This window comes from Canis lupus, chromosome 18 (assembly GCF_011100685.1).
Source record: "Canis lupus familiaris isolate Mischka breed German Shepherd chromosome 18, alternate assembly UU_Cfam_GSD_1.0, whole genome shotgun sequence".
Taxonomy (NCBI): Eukaryota; Metazoa; Chordata; class Mammalia; order Carnivora; family Canidae; genus Canis; species Canis lupus.
The window spans coordinates 11761856-11778244 of NC_049239.1; the positions used below are offsets into that span (position 1 = coordinate 11761856).

Below are 16389 nucleotides of genomic sequence, written 5' to 3' on the forward strand. Positions count from 1 at the left end.
ATACATAGTCCAATTGCACTATTGGGCCACTTTAAAGATCTTTAATATTTGTTAACTTTACAAATCTGGCATTTGTGGGGAAATATGGATTGTCCCAGACTGGCCACTCAACCCAGGAGAGCCTGGTCAGGACAGAATGATTGGTCACTCAAGTAGTCATGGCACACATCTGGAAGAGTTCTCTTTCCGTATAGTCTGCCCCAAGACCTTTCCTGCTAGTGGAGTTAAAAAGGCTATAAAAAATCACATAGGGCATCCCTGGGTGGCTCAGCGGTTTGGCGCCTGCCTTCAGCCCAGGGCATGATCCTGGAGACCCGGGAACGAGTCCCATGTCAGGTTTCCTGCATGGAGCTTGCTTCTCCTTCTGCCTGTGCCTCTGCCTCTCTCTCTTTTGTGTGTCTCTCATGAATAAATAAATAAAATATTTTTTTAAAAAATCACATATCTTCTCTGTCTTGTGATTTTGCTTTAGCAGGAAGTATCATAGATCAACTACACGGAGAGCACAAAAACTTCTTAGGAGGACTTAACTAAAAAATCAACATATGGAATGAGGATGAAGCTTTGGAAATTTGTAACTGGTATAGTGTTATTTTCCTACATACATCATGCCATCAGGAGCCCTGCCCTGGTTTGGACTAAACCATAACAAACAGCATCCATGAAAGGAGATGGTGGCTATGCCCAGAAGAATTTTTCTTTTGGGTTAATCATGAGATAGCAATATGGAAAGTCAGGTATTTCAGTCCTAGAATCCAGAGGAAAAGAAGCAGACAGCCACTAGGAGTGCCTGCAGGATGCCAGCCTTCCTACTCCAACCTCCCATTGACCTGATTGCCTCCTGATGGGGGTTTCTGTCTGGGGTTGTTGAGAACAGCCTGAGTGAGTCAGGAATCATCACTTCTTTGAGTCTTGAGATTTCCAGGGAGTATAGATGACCCAAGCTGCATAACTTGAGATGGTAGAGGGATGGCATCTGATTGCAGTCATAAGTGTGATTCCAGGGCTAGCTGCTGTGCCAAATGAAGAAGATTAATACGAATGTCACTGGAATAAAAGTGTCCTAAACTGGGACCTTTATTTTATAAATTAATTTTTTATTGGTGTTCAATTTACCAACATACAGAATAACACCCAGTGCTCATCCCGTCAAGTGTCCCCCTCAGTGCCCGTCACCCATTCACCCCCACCCCCCGCCCTCCTCCCCGTCCACCACCCCTAGTTCGTTTCCCAGAGTTAGGAGTCTTTATGTTCTGTCTCCCTTTCTGATATTTCCCACACATTTCTTCTCCCTTCCCTTCTATTCCCTTTCACTATTATTCATATTCCCCAAATGAATGAGAACATACACCGTTTGTCCTTCTCTGATTGACTTACTTCACTCAGCATAATACCCTCCAGTTCCATCCACGTTGAAGCAAATGGTGGGTATTTGTCGTTTCTAATGGCTGAGGAATATTCCATTGTATACATAAACCACATCTTCTTTATCCATTCATCTTTCGATGGACACCGAGGCTCCTTCCACAGTTTGGCTATTTTGGACGTTGCTGCTATAAACTTCAGGGTGCAGGTGTCCCGGCGTTTCATTGCATCTGAATCTTTGGGGTAAATCCCCAACAGTGCAATTGCTGGGTCGTAGGGCAGGTCTATTTTTAACTCTTTGAGGACCCTCCACACAGTTTTCCAGAGTGGCTGCACCAGTTGACATTCCCACCAACAGTGTAAGAGGGTTCCCTTTTCTCCACATCCTCTCCAACATTTGCTAAACTGGGACCTTTGTCTCTGCGTTCTAGAGCCTTGGGAGAAAGACATATACACAGACTTATATGTACATACATACAAATGTACATATACATGTATACATATTATTACACAGTAGTATATAATACGTTATAATAAGTACTTATGGAAGAAATGAAGTGTCTGCTTTAAGAATGTGTGTTCCAGATCTAGATCCTTTGGTATAAATTACTGTTCTTCCACTTAATCACCCAAGACCTTTGATAAAAATTTCTAGTGTGTCAGAGTCTTCATTTTTTCATAGGAAAGATAGAAAAATAATAAAAGCACCCATTTAGCAGGTTTTGTGAAGATTAAATGAGATAATGAAACCAAAGTGTTTACCGCATCATACCTGCCACATGAGAATGCCTTCAATATTGTGAGCTATTCATGTTACAAAAAATAAAATAAAATCTCTATTCTCTGAAAGTGTTTAAAATAATTAGTAAAAGATAAAATCTGCCTTTGTTTTCTTCCCTGTTTGACATAATTAATAAACAAGAAATACTTTTTTCTAGGAATGTCTGAAGTGGCCATTTATCTCCCTTTTTGGCTCCTAGCATCTGAAACCATTGTCTATGTCAGGGGAATTCTCCACCTTATAAGCCTTGGTGAAAGAATGGATTTACTTCCAGTATAGGAAGGAAAAGTTCCAGATACTGCTTCTCAGCGTTCCATACAGCTAAGTTCAGGTAGAAAGTGTGGGCTTTTCCAGATTAGACATGCTCCCCACAACTGCCACCCCTTCACACACACGCACACATGTATATGCAAACAGGCACACATGCACAAAGGGACACAAGCAAACATGCACACATGTGCACACACACACAGGGTCTGGAAGGAAATCCCTGGCATCAACGGTGGAGCAGGGGACCTCCCTCCAGAGTGACTATGGCTGTCTCCTCTTCCTCTCCTCCTTCTCATTTCTAGGAGGCACCTTCCTGCAGAAGAGTCAGTCCTCTTAGTTGTAGGCCATTGGCCTTCTGGTTTACCACCCATCTCCTCAAAATTCAATGCCTTGTGTGGATCACCTCAGAATTAGTATTTATTGGAAAGCAGAGAAAATACAGCAGCTGCCTCAGGAGGAAAATCCAGCCAACATGGCTTATTCTTCTCTTTTCTCCTCAAGAAGAACTCAAGTATGAGTTCGCATCAGTTCCACGTGTATGTCACAGAGCCAGCCCTAAGTTTTAGGGAGAATTGTTTCAAACTTTAATACATGCAAATATTTAGAGAAAACCATATGGAAATCATAAAAGGCAAACAAAAAATCTTAGCTGAGGAAAAGAGGAATGTGGAAAAACGCAGAAAAATAAAATACTAATAATATGTAACTGATTTTCCAGGCTACTACTTCAAAATGGTCATCAAAGCATTTTCACAATGAGAGTTGTGGCAAATAATAATGTTTGACAGTATAGGAATGTTAAATTTGAGACATGACAATATAAGTAGAAATAATATCTAATTATTAATAAGAATTTCATATATTCCAGAACCTGTGCTAGCAGTTATAATAAATCTGAAATACTCTCAGTTATTTAATATGCATTAACTTCTGAGATAGTATTGTTATCACATCCATTCTCAGATGAGGATTTTAAGACAGAAAGAGATTAAGAAATTTGCACCAGTCAGACAGCTCCTAGGTGACAGAGATAAACAGTTCTTCCCTTCAGACATGAAAAAGCTGTGTCAGTGACGTGAGGAAATGCTCAGAATATGAAGTGACCTGAAACAAGAATACCAAAACCCTGTGCATATTGCACCTGTGACTCATAAATGTATTTGAGTCCACAAAATAATATTCAAACCCATTAAATTACATATTCATGTAATTTCTAATTACAGAAATCTAGAACTTCACACACCATAATGAAAGAGTTGCAGCTCTTGGTGAGATACTCATGGGCATTTTTATCTTCATCTTTATCCATTTTCTTTAATTTTCTTCAAAGAATATTTTTACCTACATGTCCTACTTAGCAGCCATGTGACATTCCCTCATTCACTCATCACTCCTCTGTACCTCACCGCCCTGATCTATGAAATGAAAACAACAAGCATCCATATCATGTGATTCCTGTGAAGATGAAAAAGGTGAAGAACATTTAGAAAAAAATTAAAAAATTCTCTTTAAATATTTGCTCTTCTGAAATTAATATTTATTAAACATGCAATATATTAAACTATTATACCGAGAAAGAGGGGTGATATAATGGCTCCTGGCAAATAAAAACCATTCCAATTCTATAGAAATCAAGAAGCTTCCACAGTTCCTTCACATTCAGAGACCTGCGGAGACCACCAGCCCTATTTTGAGATGGGCACAGCAGCAGAAAGCCTGCAAAACACAGTGATCTCAGGCCCTGCAAGTATGCATTCAGCACTAAACAGCCAACAACCCACCTCATCCACCACTTATTTCTTCTTGCACAGTTCAGGGCATGCCCTCAGACACTGAGTTAAGGGGCATGCAGCCATCAGGTTCCCACTTATCTGCTTTCTCCTTTAGCCTGGAAGACAGCATGTCACTGCTCCAAGTTTTCATCTTCTTCTCCTTCTGGGCTCCTGAGTCACACTTCTGGACGATTGCAGTCTAGATGAGTGAACAAAGAAATTCTGTAATATTTCTTATGGTATTACAGTTTCATTGGAAATTCTCTTCCTTTACTAATAGTTGGACAGGAGTTATCAAAAGTGGAGCAGTTCCATATGTCTATTTCCACAAAATTAAAGAAAAATATTGAGATATATTGCAAGATATCCAGCTCAAGTTTTGAAAAGGACACTGTTATGGGGAGGAGCAGAAATGAAATCAGGCTTTGAAAGGTCAGATTTTTATGATGTTGGCAAAAATCCCAGCTCCATGTCATTTGGATGGAAAGAAAATAGGTTAGGCAAAAAGTGTTCTTAAATTTTACTTCAATCCTCACTGTAAATATCATAGATAAAGATGTGGCTATTTACTACTGTGGTGATGGTACCCAGTGTCCTAAAACTGTGGAGAAAACCCACACAAGATCTCCTCCTTGGGTCTATGCCATCCATATCCTTCCCAACAGTGGCAACCACAGCCAGGTCCCCAGGGCTCCCAGCCTCAGCCTCCCTTAATCATCAGCATTTCCGGATCTTTCCAGGAGCCATCTTGGATTATGCTTGCACATTAGTTTCCAGCTGACCTCAGGAATTGTGCTTCCAAAGTGTTGTTGGACACTACTTCCCAATGAACTAAAGTCCTCTGTGGGGATGATAGTACACAGGCTGTACCACTGTCCATCATCTCAGCATCCAGAGACCCCAGTATGAGTAAGCTTCAGGTTGAGAGAGGGAATCACTGTGTGCCATTTTAATGGAATTTAAAAGAAATGCCTCTGTAATATAGCTTTTGTTGGTCCATTTTACAACTAAAAAAAATTAAAGCCTAAAGAATTCAGGCTTAATGTTCCACCAAGAGCTCTCTGAACTAGACTAATGGGCACTGAAAGGTTTAAGAATGCAATACTTTAAGTGAACCATAAGGGAGCTGGTGAACTGCCAGCTGATGTGTGACAGAATTGTCCTTTTTACATCTGATTTTACTTAGATTTTCCTTAAAGAACTACTGTTAATTATATGTGTTCTCATATTTACTGGCTCTTTCTTTGCATGGATCACTTCTTTCTGCCACTGACCTCATTCATGAAATGGAGATAATCACAACAGCAATCTCATGGAAATGTAGAGAAGATTAAATAAAATAATGCAAGAAAATGTTTAGAACATTGCCTGACAAATAGCAAGTCCACCATGGACAGTAGATGTATATTAATTATACAGTTTATAATTGCATATTAAACAATGCTTTGAAGATGATTATCTTCATCATGTGATATCTTGCTCATGAGACAGTTGCAAGGCCCAGGGCGAGTAGAAACTGGTTTCCAGAGACTGCTCCGACCCTTGTATCCCCAGTAATTGCGACCTAGTCCCTTCATGGAAGCACTCAGATTATAAATGAAATCTAATTTCTCTGAGTTCTAATCTTCGTGGTGATATCTCAATTAATTTTACAAAACACAACAATACTCTGTTGCATTTGCACATGGCCTATTCGATAACATTCATATATTTCAGGGTCTGATTGTTGTTCTTTAGTGCTGTGTTACAGAAGATAAAGGCCAGGTTTCCTATCTGGGTCTCAAATTAACAGCAAACAGAAACAGATAGATATAAGGGATGAACCCAACAGGCATGTTCTCATGTTTCCGAGCAATGTTTCTGCAGTATGGGATTCCAGGGGGAATAAGTGGATGTGAGAACCTCCTGCACCATTCCAGACTGACACATTCATACCAAGAATTTCTCTCCAGATTGGGAGCTCTTACCCTATTTGCCCAGCACTCATGGGGTGCAGGAAGCCCCAGACCTGCTCATATCTGTGATTGACATAAAGTATTCCAGGGAACAATGTAATCTATCACTTAATCCCAGAAACCAGAACCAGTCCCCTCTTCTGCCACTGGCCTGACCAGTCCTACTAACAGGGACTTGACTTCTTATCTGGGTGGGTGCAAATTTTTAAGGAATAATGAAAGAAAGTATATTGTGTGAAACTATAAAAACTCCTCTCCTAACTCCTGGAGTCCACATTCCAACCATAGGAAAAACCTATACTTTAGAAAATGTCCTAATATTGGCACCTCTGATAACGTGAATATCTGACCACATAATTACCACACCTGCCCTTTACCCCTGTTTCTTGATATAAGGGCAACACATTCATTCTGTTTCTCATTCTAAGAATCAGGTGGAGCTATCAAGTGCAGAGATGCCATGGAGGGCAGAATGAATTCCTCCCATAGCAGTGTCACTTCTCAGGGGCAAAATCAGGATCTTGTGTCCCACACCCTGTCAATCGGGTGATTCCTAACTGTGGTGGGTCCCCAGCAGGAGGAACCTGAGAGCCTGAGTCTCAACAGGGCCTTACCTGGCCCATAACTTGTCTACAGAAATAAAGGTAAGAAGATCCCTGAAAGGAATGTAGAGTCAGAAACAATGAACCGTTTCCAGAAAGAAGTGATTGAAAAGAAGGATCAAGCTTTTTACAGAATCTGTGCGAAATGCTTTATACAGATTATTTCATTTAATCCTTAAAAGAGTACATCGGAATTCAGCTGAAGTGTCTGCACAGGGACTGGTCTCAGGAGACGGAGCCACCCTGACTTTTTGATACACAACAACCATGAAACACTACAGTGATGAACAGGAGGGAAGAGGACACCTTATCTGTGTGGCTTTGAAGTCATAACATACTATGTAGCCACTAAAAACATCTTTTTTGAAGAATTATAAGTAAAATTTACAAATTTACTGAGGGCCAATACAAGTCTCCCCAGATCTAAGCCTTGGTGGGCATTTCTAAGGTGTACATATTAAGCTCCAAGGCATATAGTTCCAAGAGAGGACTTGATCAAGATGGAGAGCCAAAGATGGAATCAGTATTTTCAGCACTCCTGCAGTCAATATTTTATTGGTTTTTACTTTTAATAGTGAAATTGTTCGTATAACAATTTAAAATATAACTTGATATGACACTTAAAATAGCTATATATTTTATTTTCCCATCTAATACTCCTCCTATTCTGTAACTCCTTTAAAAAAGAAAAACTGAAAAGCTACAATTAATCATACTGACAATAAAGGTTACCATGGAACAGGCATTTCACGAACTAGTCTTAATTTTGCAAATAAAGTTTTATTGAAATACAACCTTGGCCATATGTTTACAAATTGTCTATAGGTGTTTGCATTACAATGGCAGTTAAGTATTGCAACAAAAACCCACAAAGCCTAAAATGTTGACCATTTGGCCCTCTATAGAACATGTTTGTCATTTGCTGCCCTGGAATTATATACTATGGAGTGGCATTTATTTTTGTTTTACATTTCACTATTTCTCAGTTTTTCCTCAATGACCCTTTTTTTTTTTATATTTTATTGGTGTTCAATTTACTAACATACAGAATAACACCCAGTGCCCGTCACCCATTCACTCCCACCCCCCGCCCTCCTCCCCTTCTACCACCCCTAGTTCGTTTCCCAGAGTTAGCAGTCTTTACGTTCTGTCTCCCTTTCTGATATTTCCCACACATTTCTTCTCCCTTCCCTTATTTTCCCTTTCACTATTATTTATATTCCCCAAATGAATGAGAACATATAATGTTTGTCCTTCTCCGACTGACTTACTTCACTCAGCATAATACCCTCCAGTTCCATCCACGTTGAAGCAAATGGTGGGTATTTGTCATTTCTAATAGCTGAGTAATATTCCATTGTATACATAAACCACATCTTCTTTATCCATTCATCTTTCGTTGGACACCGAGGCTCCTTCCACAGTTTGGCTATCGTGGCCATTGCTGCTAGAAACATCGGGGTGCAGGTGTCCCGGCGTTTCATTGCATTTGTATCTTTGGGGTAAATCCCCAACAGTGCAATTGCTGGGTCGTAGGGCAGGTATATTTTTAACTGTTTGAGGAACCTCCACACAGTTTTCCAGAGTGGCTGCACCAGTTCACATTCCCACCAACAGTGTAAGAGGGTTCCCTTTTCTCCGCATCCTCTCCAACATTTGTGGTTTCCTGCCTTGTTAATTTTCCCCATTCTCACTGGTGTGAGGTGGTATCTCATTGTAGTTTTGATTTGTATTTCCCTGATGGCAAGTGATGCAGAGCATTTTCTCATATGCATGTTGGCCATGTCTATGTCTTCCTCTGTGAGATTTCTGTTCATGTCTTTTGCCCATTTCATGATTGGATTGTTTGTTTCTTTGGTGTTGAGTTTAATAAGTTCTTTATAGATCTTGGAAACTAGCCCTTTATCTGATATGTCATTTGCAAATATCTTCTCCCATTCTGTAGGTTGTCTTTGAGTTTTGTTGACTGTATCCTTTGCTGTGCAAAAGCTTCTTATCTTGATGAAGTCCCAATAGTTCATTTTTGCTTTTGTTTCTTTTGCCTTCGTGGATGTATCTTGCAAGAAGTTACTATGGCCGAGTTCAAAAAGGGTGTTGCCTGTGTTCTTCTCTAGGATTTTGATGGAATCTTGTCTCACATTTAGATCTTTCATCCATTTTGAGTTTATCTTTGTGTATGGTGAAAGAGAGTGGTCTAGTTTCATTCTTCTGCATGTGGATGTCCAATTTTCCCAGCACCATTTATTGAAGAGACTGTCTTTCTTCCAATGGATAGTCTTTCCTCCTTTATCGAATATTAGTTGCCCATAAAGTTCAGGGTCCACTTCTGGATTCTCTATTCTGTTCCACTGATCTATGTGTCTGTTTTTGTGCCAGTACCACACTGTCTTGATGACCACAGCTTTGTAGTACAACCTGAAATCTGGCATTGTGATGCCCCCAGATATGGTTTTCTTTTTTAAAATTCCCCTGGCTATTCGGGGTCTTTTCTGATTCCACACAAATCTTAAAATAATTTGTTCTAACTCTCTGAAGAAAGTCCATGGTATTTTGATAGGGATTGCATTAAACGTGTATATTGCCCTGGGTAACATTGACATTTTTACAATATTAATTCTGCCAATCCATGAGCATGGAATATTTTTCCATCTCTTTGTGTCTTCCTCAATTTCTTTCAGAAGTGTTCTATAGTTTTGAGGGTATAGATCCTTTACATCTTTGGTGAGGTTTATTCCTAGGTATCTTATGCTTTTGGGTGCAATTGTAAATGGGATTGACTCCTTAATTTCTCTTTCTTCAGTCTCATTGTTAGTGTATAGAAATGCCACTGACTTCTGGGCATTGATTTTGTATCCTGCCACGCTACCGAATTGCTGTATGAGTTCTAGCAATTTTGGGGTGGAGACTTTTGGGTTTTCTATGTAGAGTATCATGTCAACGGCGAAGAGGGAGAGTTTGACTTCTTCTTTGCCAATTTGAATGCCTTTAATGTCTTTTTGTTGTCTGATTGCTGAGGCTAGGACTTCCAGTACTATGTTGAATAGCAGTGGTGAGAGTGGACATCCCTGTCTTGTTCCTGATCTTAGGGGAAAGGCTCCCAGTGCTTCCCCATTGAGAATGATATTTGCTGTGGGCTTTTCATAGATAGCTTTTAAGATGTCAAGGAATGTTCCCTCTATCCCTACACTCTGAAGAGTTTTGATCAGGAATGGATGCTGTATTTTGTCAAATGCTTTCTCTGCATCCAATGAGAGGATCATATGGTTCTTGGTTTTTCTCTTGCTGATATGATGAATCACATTGATTGTTTTACGGGTGTTGAACCAGCCTTGTGTCCCAGGGATAAATCCTACTTGGTCATGGTGAATAATCTTCTTAATGAACTGTTGGATCCTATTGGCCAGTATCTTGTTGAGAATTTTTGCATCCATGTTCATCAGGGATATTGGTCTGTAATTCTCCTTTTTGGCGGGGTCTTTGTCTGGCTTTGGAATTAAGGTGATGCTGGCCTCATAGAACGAATTTGGAAGTACTCCATCTCTTTCTATCTTTCCAAACAGCTTTAGGAGAATAGGTATGATTTCTTCTTTAAACGTTTGATAAAATTCTCCTGGGAAGCCATCTGGCCCTGGACTCTTGTGTCTTGGGAGGTTTTTGATGACTGCTTCAATTTCCTCCCTGGTTATTGGCCTGTTCAGGTTTTCTATTTCTTCCTGTTCCAGTTTTGGTAGTTTGTGGCTTTCCAGGAATGCGTCCATTTCTTCTAGATTGCCTAATTTATTGGCGTATAGCTGTTCATAATATGTTTTTAAAATCGTTTGTATTTCCTTGGTGTTGGTAGTGATCTCTCCTTTCTCATTCATGATTTTATTAATTTGAGTCTTCTCTCTCTTCTTTTTAATAAGGCTGGCTAATGGTTTATCTATCTTATTAATTCTTTCAAAGAACCAACTCCTGGTTCTGTTGATCTGTTCCACAGTTCTTCTGGTCTCGATTTCGTTGAGTTCTGCTCGAATCTTTATTAACTCCCTTCTTCTCTTGGGTGTAGGATCTATTTGCTGTTTTTTCTCCAGGTCCTTTAGATGCAAGGTTAGCTTTTGTATTTGAGTTCTTTCCAGTTTTTGAATGGATGCTTGTATTGCGATGTATTTCCCCCTTAGGACTGCTTTTGCTGCATCCCAAAGATTTTGAACGGTTGTATCTTCATTCTCATTAGTTTCCATGAATCTTTTTAATTCTTCCTTAATTTCCTGGTTGACCCTTTTATCTTTTAGCAGGATAGTCCTTAACCTCCATGTGTTTGAGGTCCTTCCAAACTTCTTGTTGTGATTTAGTTCTAATTTCAAGGCATTATGGTCCGAGAATATGCAGGGGACAATCCCAATCTTTTGGTATCGGTTCAGACCCGATTTGTGACCCAATATGTGGTCTATTCTGGAGAAAGTTCCATGTGCGCTTGAGAAGAATGTGTATTCAGTTGAGTTTGGATGTAAAGTTCTGTAGATATCTGTGAAATCTATCTGGTCCAGTGTATCATTTAAAGCTCTCGTTTCTTTGGAGATGTTTTGCTTAGAAGACCTATCGAGTATAGAAAGAGCTAGATTGAAGTCACCAAGTATAAGTGTATTATTATCTAAGTATTTCTTCACTTTGGTTAATAATTGATTTATATATTTGGCAGCTCCCACATTCGGAGCATATATATTGAGGATTGTTAAGTCCTCTTGTTGAATAGATCCTTTAAGTATGATATAGTGTCCCTCTTCATCTCTCACTACAGTCTTTGGGGTAAATTTTAGTTTATCTGATATAAGGATGGCTACCCCTGCTTTCTTTTGAGGACCATTCGAATGGTACATGGTTCTCCAACCTTTTATTTTCAGGCTGTAGGTGTCCTTCTGTCTAAAATGAGTCTCTTGTAGACAGCAAATAGATGGGTCCTGCTTTTTTATCCAGTCTGAAACCCTGCGCCTTTTGATGGGGTCATTAAGCCCGTTCACATTCAGAGTTACTATTGAGAGATATGAGTTTAGTGTCATCATGATATCTATTCAGTCTTTGTTTTTGTGGACTGTTCCACTGAACTTCTTCTTAAAGGGGAATTTTAAGAGGCCCCCTTAAAATTTCTTGCAGAGCTGGTTTGGAGGTCACATATTCTTTTAGTTGCTGCCTGTCTTGGAAGCTCTTTATCTCTCCTTCCATTTTGAATGAGAGCCTTGCTGGATAAAGTATTCTTGGTTGCATGTTCTTCTCATTTAGGACCCTGAATACATCCTGCCAGCCCTTTCTGGCCTGCCAGGTCTCTGTGGAGAGGTCTGCTGTTACCCTAATACTCCTCCCCATAAAAGTCAGGGATTTCTTGTCTCTTGCTGCTTTAAGGATCTTCTCTTTATCTTTGGAATTTGCAAGCTTCACTATTAAATGTCGAGGTGTTGAACGGTTTTTATTGATTTTAGTGGGGGATCTCTCTATTTCCTGGATCTGAATGCCTGTTTCCCTTCCCAGATTAGGAAAGTTTTCAGCTAGAATTTGTTCAAATACATATTCTGGCCCTCTGTCCCTTTCGGCGCCCTCGGGAACCCCAATTAAACGTAGGTTTTTCTTCCTCAGGCTGTCTTTTATTTCCCTTAATCTATCTTCATGGTCTTTTAATTGTTTGTCTCTTTTTTCCTCAGTTTCCCTCTTTGCTATCAACTTGTCTTCTAGGTCACTCACTCGTTCTTCCACCTCGTTAACCCTCGTCGTTAGGACTTCTAGTTTGGATTGCATCTCATTCAATTGATTTTTAATTTCTGCCTGATTAGCTCTAAATTCTGCAGTCATGAAGTCTCTTGAGTCCTTTATACTTTTTTCTAGAGCCACCAGTAGCTGTATAATAGTGCTTCTGAATTGGCTTTCTGACATTGAATTGTAATCCAGATTTTGTAACTCTGTGGGAGAGAGGACTGTTTCTGCTTCTTTCTTTTGAGGTGAGGTTTTCCTTCTAGTCATTTTGCTCAGTGCAGAGTGGCCAAAAGCAAGTTGTATTGGGAAAAAGAGAAAAAGAGAGGAGAGAAAGAAGGAAAGAAAAGAGAAAGAGAAAAAAAAAAGGGAAGAAAAAGAAAAAAAAAACAAAAAAAAAAAAGAAAAAAAAAAGGAAGAAAAAGAGAAAGAAAAAGAAAGGAGAAAAAAAAGGGGGTGGGGGAAGGAAACAAATCAAAAAGCAAAACAAAACAAAAACAAAAACAAAAACAAACAAACAAAAAAAGAACCACCGGGGAGTATCTTCTGATTCTGTGTTCTTTAAGTCCCTTGGCTTCTCCTGGAAGTTGTCCGTCTAGCTGGTGTTCTGGGGGAGGGGCCTGTTGTGCTGATTTTCAGGTGTTAGCAGTTGGGGGAGCTGCTGTGCCCCTGCCTGGTGCAGGGCTCAGTGGGGGTTGTTTACCCCGTGAGGCCGCAGGAGGAACAGCCCCAGTGGCGGGGCAGCTCTGGAAACCTGGATTCAGCTCCGGCAGGAACTCCGTCTGCAGGGCCTGGAGGCTCCGGGGCGGGGCCGCTGATCTGCTCAGCTGGGGCAGGAGCGTCCTTGCTGTCCTGGGCCCTCCCGGCCTCTGCCTGTCCCGGGGGAGGCGGGATCCTGGGCTGTGTCCCGGCGCCCTGTGCTCCGGAGCCTGCGCTGGTGGATTCGCGCTTCCGCCCCGCAGCCCCCTCCGCGGAGCTGCCGCCCGAGCCCCTCCGAGCTGCTCCTGGAACCGCGCAGGCCCCTCTGCACGGAGCCTCTTCCTCTGCCCGAGCCCCTCCGAGCTGCTTCCGGGGCCGCGCAGCCCCCTCCGCGGAGCCGCCCCCGAGCCCCTCCGAGCTGCTCCGGGTCCCGCCGTGCGCTGTAGCCATTCAGGGAGCTCGGCGCACTCTCCCGGGCGCGCAGGTGTCTGTTACTGTCCCAGGGAGCCCGAGGGCATCCTCGCCCTCCTGGGTCCTGTCCAGCTCCCCGCGAGCCCCTTTCCGCCCGGGAAGGTCGGTGCAGCTCCTGCGTCTCCGGGACGGGGCTCTCCTGTCCTGGGGACACTCGCCCCGGCCTCAGCCCGGCTCCTCGCGGGGCCCCTCCCCCTCGGAGGCCTTTGTTCCTTATTTCTTTTTCCCCGTCTTCCTACCTTGATAGATGCGCGAACTCTTCTCACTGTAGCATTCCAGCTGGTCTCTCTTTAAATCTCAGGCCGAATTCATAGATTTTCAGGATAATTTGAAGGTTTTCTAGGTAGTTTGGTGGAGACAGGTGATTTGGGGACCCTACTCCTCCGCCATCTTGCTCCTCCCTCTCAATGACCCTTTTTTACATATACATCCTCCTCATATTATCTGTCTTACTCTGGATAAATTATTTAACATATCTTTGATTCAATTTCCTCATTTGAAAATAGAAAATATAATTATATTTACCTAGAAAAACTGTTGAGAAGAGTAACTCAAATAATACATACAAAATTTTTTTTTAATTTTTATTTATTTATGATAGTCACAGAGAGAGAGAGAGAGAGAGAGGCAGAGACACAGGCAGAGGGAGAAGCAGGCTCCATGCACCGGGAGCCTGACGTGGGATTCGATCCCGGGTCTCCAGGATCAGGCCCTGGGCCAAAAGCAGGCGCTAAACCGCTGCGCCACCCAGGGATCCCTACATACAAAATTCTTACAAGTGCTTGAAGCATGCCTAATGCTCACTATGTTGAAGCAGTATATTCCTTATATGGATTACTATGCTATTAGAATATAATATAACAAAATATAAAACAAAGACCATAACCTATTTTTTCTTTCTGCTTTATTTAAATAATAGAAATAAGTGAAAATACGCAACTTTTCTTTCAGAGATTTCTAATAGAAAACCTGCCACTGACATTCCTGGAATACAGCCACGCCTATTCATTTCTTAACTGTCTATGACTGGTTTTGAGATACAAGGCAAATCTGATGAATCACAACAGAGACATTAGGGCCAAGAAGCTAAATAAAATATTTGTTATCTGACCCCCAACAGAAAAAAATATTGACAACCTCTTCTGTCCAAGAAAGAGTATGGAAATGAATTTGTAACTAGAACCAAAATTCAACATGCAATAAGAAATATTAATAATATTAATAAAGCTTACTCCATGAAAATGAAAACAAAGATTGCATGGCAAAAAGCAGCAGAAGTTAAATCAAAGGACAAATGACAAACCATGAGGAAGTGCTTGCAACCTGTAGAGCATGTAATGGTCAACTATCTCCAAAATAAAAAGAGAAATACATTTTAAAAATGGAGGTAATACATTTCAAATATCCTGTAAAAAAATGGCAAAAGACCTAAAAAACTAGCTCATAAAGAAAAATATAAAAATAACACTTAAACATATACAAAGTTGCTCAACTTCGGCTATAATAAGGTAATGATCAATTTAAACTACCCTAAGATACCATTTTTCATTCATGAGTCTGGCAAGAAAAATCATTTTGCAAACGACTCTGTTGGTAAAGGGCACCTGGATGGATCATTCAGTTAAGTGTTTGCCTTTGGGAACAGGTCAAGATCCCAGGATCCTGGAATGAGCACCTCTCATCCTTTTGTCAGGCTCCCTGCTCAGTAAGGAGTCTGTTTCTTACTTCTGTTTCTCCCTCTCCCTCTGCCTCTCCCCCTGCTCATGCTCTGTCTCATAAATAAATAAATAAATAAATAAATAAATAAATAAATAAATAAAATCTTTAGAAAAATAAAAATATTTTTGGGAAGCTTCCCTTTATGCTGCCAGAGAGGAACAGCAGCTACTACTAAAATCCTCCCAGACCTAATCTACACCATCACCAGTGTAAGAAATCAATAACTTCATCTGCCAGGGAAGGTGCTGGTGGAATCCCATTGCAGTTGAGGGAAGGCAAAGGATGCAACCACTGAAACTTTGCCCAAAACATCTTCTATATGTCCAAAAGTAACAAGTTTTCATTTGCAGAAGGATGGGCATCAAAACAATGGCCTGAAGTAGGTGGGCACCTTCTGCACTGGGGGTGGGGGACGAGGATTGAAAATGTTCCATCTCTGGAAAAAAGGCAGGAATACCATGTAGGTCGCATCCTTAAGACCCAGTTTCACTGTATCTGCTTAAAATTGAGACTTAATAAAAATATCAGAGAATGTCTCCATTCCTGACCTTTCATCTCCATGCTGGAAAACCTTGAGTAAAAGTCACAGTGGAATAGATCTAAGAAAGCTTCAAGAGGCAGACCTCTCTGGGGAGCAAAACAAGGAGAAGACTCAAAGACAAGTGAAGAGACAAAGACAAATTACAGCTAGAGAAATTTTAAGTCTTTGATCTCTGACAACAATAACTTTCAACCCTGATAACATAGCAACGAACTTCAAATCCAGTCTAACTCTCGACTAGTTAACCCAAACCCCCACACTAAAAGTCTACCAGGAAAGATGAGCTCATTTTCAAGCACAGGATATATTTAATTCAGTATCTATTATAACACAGAACATGTCCAGCTTTCAGTTGAAAAATGAAAGGCATACAAATCAAGAAATAATATAGCCTAAGGACACAAAGTAATCACCAGAACAGCCTGAGTCATGACATAGATGTTGGAAGTATCAGGAATTTAAAATAACTACGATTAATATGTTATATGCTCTA

General features: G+C 40.8%; 1 gene segment (V, D, J or C); it reads left to right on the forward strand.

The window, feature by feature from the left end:
• Positions 1-16389, forward strand: part of LOC100683694 — a 45624-nt gene that overhangs the window by 6254 nt on the left and 22981 nt on the right. The window contains 1 exon segment of the C gene segment in view: positions 10186-10193. Coding sequence covers positions 10186-10193 — 8 coding nt within the window.